Source organism: Temnothorax nylanderi, unplaced genomic scaffold (assembly GCF_030848795.1).
Source record: "Temnothorax nylanderi isolate EJ_2023f unplaced genomic scaffold, tnyl_v1.0 TNYL_tig0141_pilon, whole genome shotgun sequence".
NCBI lineage: Eukaryota > Metazoa > Arthropoda > Insecta > Hymenoptera > Formicidae > Temnothorax > Temnothorax nylanderi.
The window spans coordinates 289,754-300,741 of NW_027249203.1; the positions used below are offsets into that span (position 1 = coordinate 289,754).

The window sequence follows — 10,988 nt, forward strand, 5'->3', positions numbered from 1 at the left end:
TGATAGATTACTCGTGGAAAATTTTCAGATAGAGCATGTATCTCAATCTTGAGATATGGGGGGTCAAAGGGGGAATATCTATATATATATAGGAAGATGTCCTGACTGACTCATCAACGCCCAGCCCAAACCTCTGAATCGAATTTTTACCAAAAATATATGAAATAGGGGTAAAATTTTCCGGGGAGTGCCACTATGTGTATAGTTTTTTGTTACCGATTTTCTGGAAACCGGTTTTTTTAATTTTTCCAATTTTTCAATTAAAAGAATTAGAAAAACCGGTTTTCAGAAAATAGGGAGAGAGAGAGAGGAAAAAAGAGGGAGTGAGAGAGAGAATTAGGGAGGAAGGGAGGAAGGGAGGGAGGGAGGGAGAGAAGGAGGGAGGAAGAGAGGGAGGGAGGGAGGGAGGGAGGGAGGGAGGGAGGGAGGGAGGGAGGGAGGGAGGGAGGGAGGGAGGGAGGGAGGGAGGGAGGGAGGGAGGGAGGGAGGGAGGGAGGGAGGGAGGGAGGGAGGGAGGGAGGGAGGGAGGGAGGGAGGGAGGGAGGGAGGGAGGGAGGGAGGGAGGAGGGAGGGAGGGAGGGAGGGAGGGAGGGAGGGAGGGAGGGAGGGAGGGAGGGAGGGAGGGAGGGAGGGAGGGAGGGAGGGAGGGAGAGGAGAGAGAGAGAGAGAGAGAGAGAGAGAGAGAGAGAGAGAGAGAGAGAGAGAGAGAGAGAGAGAGAGAGAGAGAGAGAGAGAGAGAGAGAGAGAGAGAGAGAGAGAGAGAGAGAGAGAGATTATTTGCGTGTCTTATTACATTGTCCTCCGGGGCGAAGCCCGGGTAACCAGCTAGTTACAATAATAAAATAGTAGATATTTATGATGTTGCACACATATTGAAACAAAGTAAAATAAGATGGAATATTATGACATTGGTTTTAAAAAGACGTATTCTTTGGAATGTGTAATGATTGGAGTGGGTGTGCAGTGAAAAAATCGGAGGAGTAAATGACGCGCTTGCGCTGAAGGCGCAGTAATCGCGCTACTATGATTGGTGCGCACAACCAGTTGTATGGCTTGGGTCGCATGTCATAAGCAGTCGTAAAACCGAATCGTAAGTGGTCGTAAGAGGTCGTACGCGGTCGTAAGGAGTATAAACAGTCGTAAAGGACAACGGGCGTAAGGGACTATTCGACCGACGCGTAGCCGCCTAGTGGCCCCAGACCGAAGAATGCTAAAAGAAACACGTCCTATAACATTGTAAAACTTGGGGAGTCGGCTCACTGCTAATTCTAACATCGTGGTTTCTATATTGTTTATGAGATAGCCACTTTTTGAAGACGATGTTTATAGCTCATTTTTAAACAGTTCCGTCTGTAGTAGAAATATTATCAGTTATTTTCAGAAGTTAATAGATATTTTTTCTTTTATGAATGTAAGCCATAATTCCGTTTTTAGTAAATGATAAGCTGTTTTGCAAAGTACAGGGTTTTTTAACTTGTTCTTGTTTTGATGGTATTTGTTCTTTGTTCTTGTTTGCATGGTATTTCGTAACTTGTTTCTTTAACTTTAGTAAAATAATTCAAAGTCCATTTCCAAATGTAAAAAATGCCTTTTATTACTTGTATAAGTTGCACACAACAAAAAATCTAAAGATGATAAGTTTTTTTCTTTGAGCACTTTTAATAACACTTTGATTGTTGTTAACAACTTACGACAAACGTATAATGCTAAGAAAAGAAAATTAGACAAAGTATTTGATGTTCCAGATAATAGTAAGATATGTAAGTCATGCTATACCATAAGTAAAGATCCTCGTGTCCATGTTGATCCTGATACACCTGATTTATCTATGTATAGACAGGGATTGAACTCTCACACTCAATGTACGTTTGGTTGCAAAAATGTTGAGATGTTGATCTCAGTTCCAAGCAAGTTGAGACATTTATTACTCATGAATTACAAATTCCTTGTTTCTTCTAATGCTCGAATGTGTATTACACATACTGGTACTATTAACTACTGGCCTGTCGTTAAGCAGATATCTAAAGAAGTAAACAATGAGAATCATAAAGAAATCAGTGAATTAATGTTCAAGTATTATCATGAAACTGACAATAAAAAGAATATTATTTTTAATATTGAGAATTTGGATTCTATTGATAATGATATTTTTAAAGCATGGTTTGGTTTCAATAAAAATGATTTTCAAGAAATCTGTAACTTTAAAGAGTCATGTTCTTCAACAGATTTAGCTATTTTTCTCTGTAAAATACGTACTGCTTTATCAAATAAACAACTAAGTTTTCTCTTTGATTGCTGTCCTCAAACAATTGCCAACCGCATAGATAAGGCAAGAAAGGACTTGCTCATTAATTTGGTACCAAAATTAATCAATGTCACTGATCGTTCGAAACTACTAACTAACAATACTCCTATGGCAAAAATGTTATTTGGTATTCCTGATGACAAAGCCTGTTGCATATTTGATGCAACATACCGCCTTACTCAAAAATCTAAAAATTTCGCAGGACAGAAAATGTTATGGAGCGAACAAAAAAAAATGCCGTTAGTAAAGCCAATGGTTGGATGCACACCTAATGGATATATAACTTATGTATTAGGTCCTTACGATGCGAATCATAACGATGCAGTAATTTTAGAAAATTTTTTTCAGAGATTTCAAGATGAGATGAGTACTTTACAAGAAGGCGACGTTATTTTAGCGGACAGAGGATTTCGCGATGTAATTACATTTCTTAAGGAAAAAAAAGATTCAATGTTTACTGCCCTGGTCTTGGCCAACTTGAAAGAATCGAAGCTAACCAATCTCGATTTGTTACTAAAGTTCGATGGGTTATTGAACAGGTTTTTGGCCGACTAAAAACAAAGTTTAAAATATTTGCTTTGCCAGCACATAATGCAACACTCGCCAATGATTATGATTCATTTAAAATTGCATGTGCCTTGTTAAACTTATTCCATAAGCCAATCTACAGTGATCAGATGTATGAAAATGTTGCAACAATAATGACCTCGCGATTGAATGTTCCAAACAAGCTTAAAAGTATTGTGGAGCAATACAATCTTGCTCAAGTAAAAGTTCCATATATCGAAGTCAACTATACTCATCTTGACAATCGAGAAAACAACAATCTTCTTCAATTTCCAGAACTGACAATGAACGATTTATATTATCTCAGTCTGGGTCCGTATCAAATAAAAAATGCTGTTTCGTACTATGCTGAACATAATAAAGATAATATCTTCCTCGTGCACAAGTTTCAGCCAAATGCCAGACATGCAACTGCTAAATTGAATTTTACAAACCATGGAATTGACGTTGCAGAACCACTACTGGTAAAAGCCTATATGAAATCCCGCTACCGTAGTGGAAAACATCACCATATATTTGTATTGGTGGATAAAAATAAATGTAGAAGGGATGCTATTGTAGAATACTATTGTACATGTGAGAGTGGTGCCCGTACAGTTGGCTGCTGTAGTCACATCATGACGATAGTATGGTACCTCAGTTATGGGCAATATCATGGGATAACGGTGCCCAATCCTGAAATATGTAACGTCTCCATAACAATTCCTAAAAATAAATTAGAACAAGTTTCTTGTCACTCATCGTCGTCATCGTCGTCGTCGTCGTCGACGTTCTTTAGCCGTTTGTAGCCTTTCCTGTCACCGCGTAGTTCGCAGCTGTTTCTAAACCGCTCGTAATCGTTTCTGAGCTGTTTTTGAACCGTTCGACAACCGTCCGACAACCGTTCTTGAACCGTTCGACAGCCGTCCGACAACCGTTCTCGAATCGTTCGTTGCTGTTCGTCGCCGTCGTTAATTAACCGTTGCCTCTCTCCACTCGTCGCCGTTCGATAGTCGTTTCTGCTGAACCGTTTCTTGTCACTCATCGTCGTTCGCGAGTCGTTCACGAGTCGTTTCTTAACCGTTCGAGAGTCATTTCTAATTGCAACGCTCGCACGTCCTTCTCGAACGCGGTAAGCTTCTCGTCTGACTCTTTCCGTTGATCTCGCAAACTTTTAACGCACTGATCCACGTATAGTTTGTTAACCGCGTCACCGTCAGTCTTAGGTTGCGCTACGCGACGAATCTTGCGCGACCTTGCGTCAAAGTCCGTGGCGGTGCGACACAGAGCGTTGTCGCGCAAGAAATTTCTCACTAATCCGCTCCACCGATGGTACGAAATGGCATTCGTCGCGTCTTCGGTCTGCTCGAACAATCCAAATTTGTTGATCGGCATTTCAACACCGATTGAACGGATCGCTGTCGCGCCGTTTAATTTATAATAAGCCCAACCTCGCGAAGTTCCTCGATGATCGACATGATCTCGTTGTCGTGGGCATTGTTGCCAGCTTGACGCAAAGCGTCGAGCAATCGCAGACGATCCACCAGCTCGTTGGGATCGTCCCAGTGCACGTAGTCGATCTTATTGTCGGTTAGCGTCATCGCGCGAGGCGCGAATAATCCCTTTCCGGATTTTTTCTTCTTGGATTCGGTCGATATCAACGGTGAGATTACACATAGATACTTGTATCCCCTGTTGCCCATTACTCGCTCGCGAGGATCGTGCTTGTATTTATGAGCTTTCTCGTCGCCAACAGCATGTCCTTGTACTTTTGCCTATCGGCCTCCGTGTAGATCTTGTCATCGGGTATTTTTTTGAAGATTAACTCGTAAATACCGGGTGTGCCGGCGTATCGTATGCCACCGATAATTATGTTATCCGCGGTGTCCACGTCAAAATGTTTATTACCGACCATCAATTCATTCTTGCCGAGATGAACGCCGTACACGGTGTCTATCGTTGCATCGGCGCCCAAAACCTCTGCGATGTACAATCGGCTCAGTGGACCCAAGTGACTTTCCAACGTTTCTACAAACAATTCTCGACCTTCCGACGTTTGCAACTGCTTTTGAACGGTCGTCTCGATCGAGTCATCCGTGGTTTCGAAAACATCCTTGTTTTCGAGAAATTCGGGACTTGTACGTTGCACGGTTCGCGTCGGTGTAGAGGTTATCGGTGTAGAAGTTATCGGTAGTACTTTCGATCGTTTCGATTGATTAGATTTACACGGTGTCGACGATGAGAGATCCGACCAGGAGTCTAATCGTTCCCTCTTTATCTTCGGTGTAGCATCCTCCTCCTCCTCCCCGCCAGCGACGCTTTCCGGCTTCTCCTTCTTCACCGCGATCAAGCTCGAGTTGTCGACGATCTTTTGCAATGGCCCGATGAGAGGTTTAAAGTGCGTGTCCAACTCAATGTCCTTCTTGATCTTACCGGTCTTCAAAGCGCAAAGTTTCTTGCGAATCGAATCACTCGTTTTCGCAATCTCTTTCACAATCTTCTCGCGTTTGCGAATTGTCTCGCTCCCGTCGATCGCAGCCATCGCGGGGGAAAAAAACAAAGCAGAGTGTCGATCTCTCTCTCTGTAACGCTAACGTTTCACCTTCGACGACGTATCGGCGACGACTGACCGCTTTTGCGGTATCGCGAACACGTTAAATCCTTTTCTGTATCGGCCGTTCGAAAGCGCGCTGTCCTTGTCTATCACTACGAATCCGTACTTGCATTGCCAACAATCGTGGCACAACGAGAAAAATTCATCGTACGCCATGTCGGTATTTACGCGATCGTTGTACACGTGTTTCAAATTAGTGCCATCCTGTTTGAACAAGATCAGCAGATTCGCGTTGTCGCGTATCAGATGTATAGGTATTCTCGCGTACGTCTGACAGAGATAAAAGCACTCGACGCTCGAGTGCCTGCCCATCGAGAAATACTCTCTCACCGCGTCTTGCTTATCGCACGCCACGTCGTCGAAGACGAAGATCGAGTTTGGACACGCGTCGCTCGGTGGAATGACGTCACTGTTATTGGAGAAGGTGTAGTAGCCAATTTCGTCGATCGATGTCAATAAATTCTCCAGATATCGGTATTTCGGTTGTTGCAGCGATTTCGAGTACACGTACACGTTCTCGAAACGTACACCGTGCGGACTTTCCAGCAAACTTATCAAAACGTTGGTTTTACCGCAATTCGAGAGACCGCATATGATCGCGCGTATAGTAGTCGGCAGCATCGTACCGTGTCTGCGCCTCTCCGCGTTGCCCTCCATCGACCGTCATCTGTCGTCGCAATTCGTCACGCGAATCGCCAACGGTTGTCGCACGAATCTCATTTTTTTCTTCTTGCACTTTGTACGAATAAATCAAACTTTCTCGTTTGAACGTCTATTTATAGGTGCGCGACTTTGCAAATCGCTCAGTCGCAAAGATGTTCGTCCTGCTGTCGAGACCTTCGGACATTCGTGATTTTAGCGTCGAACAGCTGCAATTCGTGCCGAAAGCCGTTCTCTTGCAAATGTGCGGCGATCACGTCCACTACGTGTGGGACAAACTTCCGGAGCACATAAAGACGGATTTGGAGGTTCAGACCTATCGTCGCTGTGACGCACATTACAATCAACCGTGGCAGCGAACGCACATCGACGGTCCCGCTCCGATGATTAAGAATTGCGGCAAATGTCAACAAAAATAAAAACAGGTAGAGGCCTGTTTAATCGCGCGATAGGTGCACTTCCGATCGAATTGCACATTCCCGGCTATCAGTTTTGCGGTCCGGGTACTCGTCTGCGAGAACGATTGGCTAGGGGTAATCCGGGTGTAAATCCATTGGACGCGGCTTGTCGCGAGCACGACATAGCCTATTCGCGTAGCAAAGGCCTCACCGAGAGACACGTGGCGGACAAGATACTCGCAGAGAGAGCGCTAGGACGCGTCATCGCGAGAGATTCGGCTCTCGGAGAGAGGGCTGCCGCTACAGCCGTCTGGGCGGCCATGAAGGCCTAGACGAAGCTCGGAATGGGTTTGAAAACACGGAAAACACGAACGAGGAAAAGGTCAACGAAGAAACGGATACTTCCGACAGCGAAACGAGGTGGCGTATTGCCGATTCTACCGTTGTTGGGAGTTCTCGGTTCTCTGGCCGGCGGAGCGGCCGGAATTACAACGGCGGTGAACGCTAGCAAAGCCGCGCGGCGTCAGCTGGAAGAGACGCAACGTCACAATCGCGCCATGGAAGGTCGCGGACTTTATCTCGCTCCGTACAAATATGGACAAGGATTGTATCTCGGCCCGCACAAACGCGGGCGAGGAGTAGCGTTGAAGATTAGAAAGAAAAAAAAACGTCAAAAAGTCGTTAAATATGCCCGCGGGTATTACGACTAACGTACAATTGAGTCGACTGGCAAGGCGAATGCGCGTACCGTTCTTCAGAGGTGTTTTCATGCGTGATTCGTTACCGATCGTCGATGGCGTACGTCGAAACGAGAGCGGTATCGTGAATTTGGGCGATGCAGCGGGCCCCGGCACCCATTGGGTAGCGTACGCCAAGAGGGGAGATCGAGTCGTATATTTCGACAGTTTCGGCAATCTTCCACCACCGAAAGAACGGGTGCGATATTTCGGACCGAGCGTGACGAAGATTGAGTACAATCGCACGTCTTATCAGCGATACGATCAGAGCATCTGTGGACAATTGTGCTTGCAATTTCTCCGGACGATCGTCGATCGTCCAGCGCTGACTTAAAACCTGACGACGCGCCGTGTAGAGACTCAGTGTTCGTCGAACAGCTTTCGTCGACATGTCTATAACGTTCACGCTGACCGGGAAGAGCAGCATCCTCGCGGAGCACTATTTTCCCGCCGTGGATCTGAGCGACGGTGACTACGAGCTCGGTCTAACGTGTTTCGAGACTTATCACACGATTCCGAACGTGAATTCTTCGAATAATAAATTTTATTTCGACAAGGATGACACGGAAATTACGATTCCCGAGGGATCGTACGAGATACGGGCGATACACGAGTTTTTGAAACGTGAAATGTCACGAAAACGTCCGCGACGCGTGGTTCGTTCCAACGATCGTACGTCGGTCGCCGCGGATATCGCGCGAGAGGAGACCGTTCGCGCGAACGGCTACGAAGACGAGGTCGCGGAGTACCCGATAGTGCTCCGCGCAAATTACAATACGATGAAGAGCGAGATCAAGTGCGCTTTCAGAGTGAACTTTAACAAACCGAACAACGTCGGTCGCTGCTGGGATTCTCGTCGACGCGTGTATTGCAGCCGGGACAGTGGTACAAATCGGACGCACCGATTAATATTATCAACGTAAACATTATCCGCGTGAAGTGTAACGTGATCGCGGGTGCGTACAGCAACGGCAAACGCGTTCATACGATACACGAATTTTCACCGAGCGTACCACCGGGATATAAGATATCGGAAACCCCGGCGCAGATCATTTACCTGCCGATCATCGCGCGGAGCGTTACTGATCTAACGATACGCGTCGCTGATCAAGACGGACGATTGCTCGATTTTCGCGGAAAAGAGATCACCGTCAGATTGCACGTACGACGGCGAGAGCGATAACGCGGCAGCCGTGTGCGTGAGCGTGAGTGTACGCGCAACACATGAGATGCTAGTGTTGAACGACTCAGAGCACGCGACAGATAACAACAGTAATATTTTTACGGCTGCGCCGATTGACGATATCGTCAAGTCGACATTCGGTGGCGTTAAACAAGAGACGAGAAAGAAGCTCAACGCGTCGAACGTTAAGTTTTTAAAATCTCTGGGATTCGCGGTGCGAAACATCTGAACGATGACTGAAATTCTCAACATCGGAGGCGAGCCGGTCTTTGACGATCGCATCGTCAAGATCGAGACTCACACGTACAACCCGTACGCCAACACAACGTTTGACTATAGCGACGAGATACGAATACCCATACAATAGCAGGATCTGTATACGTTGCCGTGCGAAAGTTTTCTCTACGTCGAAGGAACATTGACGGTGACCAGAGTAGCCGACCAAGTCGATAACGTGGTACTGGGGACTAATTGCGTCGCGTTCATGTTCGAAGAGATTCGATACGAGCTCGACGGCGTGGAGATTGATCGCTGCAGAAACGTAAGAATAACCAGCACGCTCAAGAACTACGTTACGGTATCGTCCGACAGAAGCGTGATCCTGAGAAACGCTGGATGGAATCCACAGAATAACCCGAACGGACACTTCAATTTCTGCGTACCGCTCAACACGTTACTAGGATTTTTCGAGGATTACAAACGCGTGGTGGCCAACGCTCGTCACGAATTGGTCATGATACGATCGCGCAACGACAACAATTCCCTGGTGGGAAGTCTCGCGTTGGAGCCCACTATCAAAATACTCAAGATACAATGGCGAATGCCTCACGTGGTATTGAACGAGATCAACAAGCTGTCGATGCTGCGCGCCTTGGAAGACGGACGATATCTAAGTATGAGTTTCCGTTCGTGGGATCTGTACGAGTATCCCCTGTTGCAGAACACGACCAAGCACTCGTGGGCCATTAAGACCACGACTCAGCTCGAGAAACCGCGATACGTCGTCTTCGCTCTGCAGACGGGTCGGAAGAACGTCATGTCCGCCGACACAAGCCGATTCGACCACTGCAACTTGACCAACGTAAAACTCTACCTAAACTCTGAAGTTTATCCGTACGACGACCTGAATTTGGACTTTGATAAACACAGATGGGCGATTCTGTACGATATGTACGCGCGTTTCTGCAAGAACTACTACGGATACGAATATCTCGAGCCGAGTCTCACCGTTTCGACTTTTCTACGTAACGGCCCGTTTGTGATCATCGATTGCTCTCGCCAAAACGAATCCGTCAAAAACGCCACCGTGGATGTCATTAGAATTCGATTGCATGGAGAACGTACCGCCGAATACCTCCGGGTACTGTCTCATCATACACGACCGCGTGATCGAGTACAACCCGTTGACGAACGTAGTGCGCAAAATAGTCTGAGTGTTCGCGGCAACGTCGACGTGAATATTTTCTTTCTCTCTCTTTCCATCACTCCCCGATACAATTATTTAGAGAGGGGCAAGGGAGGGAGGGGAAAGTATAAATCAGAGTGTCGCGAAACGGTTTGTAGAGTTGCGCGTCATTCCTCTCGATTGACGCATCGACGAGAGAAAGATAAAGAAATCTCGTCATGTCCGTACCAACGTTCGTGGACCTGCAAGGATTCCTCGTCGGGATGAAATTTGTCGTGAAGGAGGTGGCGGTGCTGAGAAAAGGCTGCGTTCTGTCGCATCACATTTTTGAGTACCCCATGCCGTGGAATCTCCTCACAAAATCCGACAAATCGTGCGCTACCTGGTTGATTGCGAATCACCATGGATTACGATGGGAAGACGGAAACGTGCCGTACAGCACGGTGAAACGCTTGATTACCACGGCCGTGCTTGGTGTAGAAGAAGAAGACGATGACGACGACGACGAAATTCTTTGACAGATGTACCGCCCCAGTCAAACTCCCCGCCTGGCAGTGTCCTCGAATCGGATCACGCGGGAGTATTAACGGCGATCGGCCGCGAGGCCTCACGCCACTCTGACACGCTTGGCTCTAGAACACCGTGACCGCCGGGGCACGAAGCCCTCGGGGCACGCGCTCCGCCTAACCGAGTAAGTAAGGAAACGATGAAAGTAGTGGTATTTCACCGGCGATGTTGCCATCTCCCACTTATGCTACACCTCTCATGTCTCCTTACAGTGTACGTCTCGTGTACGTCAAGGGATGTCAGAAACGAGAATGGCTGGTGGATCTGCTGGAGAATTATGCGAGAAAAAACCTAATCGGCGAGACTCTGGATGCGCATTACGAAGATTTTCGAATCTTTGAATAAACTAGATGACACCAATACTATGCGATGCGGAAAACATGTCAAGAATTGCGCATTACAAAATGTAATGAAACTATTTAACTGGTGATCCTTTGTTTTTTACGTACTGCGTAGATAGATTGTTTAGTCTATGCGATAAGCACCCCCTTTTCCTGGAAAAAATTTGTTTACGGAACATGTCCCGACAGGTTCGATTATAAACATTAATTCCCCCTCCCCCTTTCCCCACCA

General features: G+C 46.6%; 1 protein-coding gene across 1 annotated transcript; it reads left to right on the forward strand.

Moving 5' to 3' along the window:
* The first annotated feature begins 8,675 nt into the window (after nucleotides 1–8,675).
* Nucleotides 8,676–9,876, forward strand: LOC139777216 (uncharacterized). Its single transcript, XM_071714510.1, has 3 exons — nucleotides 8,676–8,755; nucleotides 8,840–9,687; nucleotides 9,764–9,876. Exons 1-3 carry the CDS (start codon nucleotides 8,676–8,678, stop codon nucleotides 9,874–9,876), a joined length of 1,041 nt encoding a protein of 346 aa, XP_071570611.1.
* The last annotated feature ends 1,112 nt before the right edge of the window (nucleotides 9,877–10,988 follow it).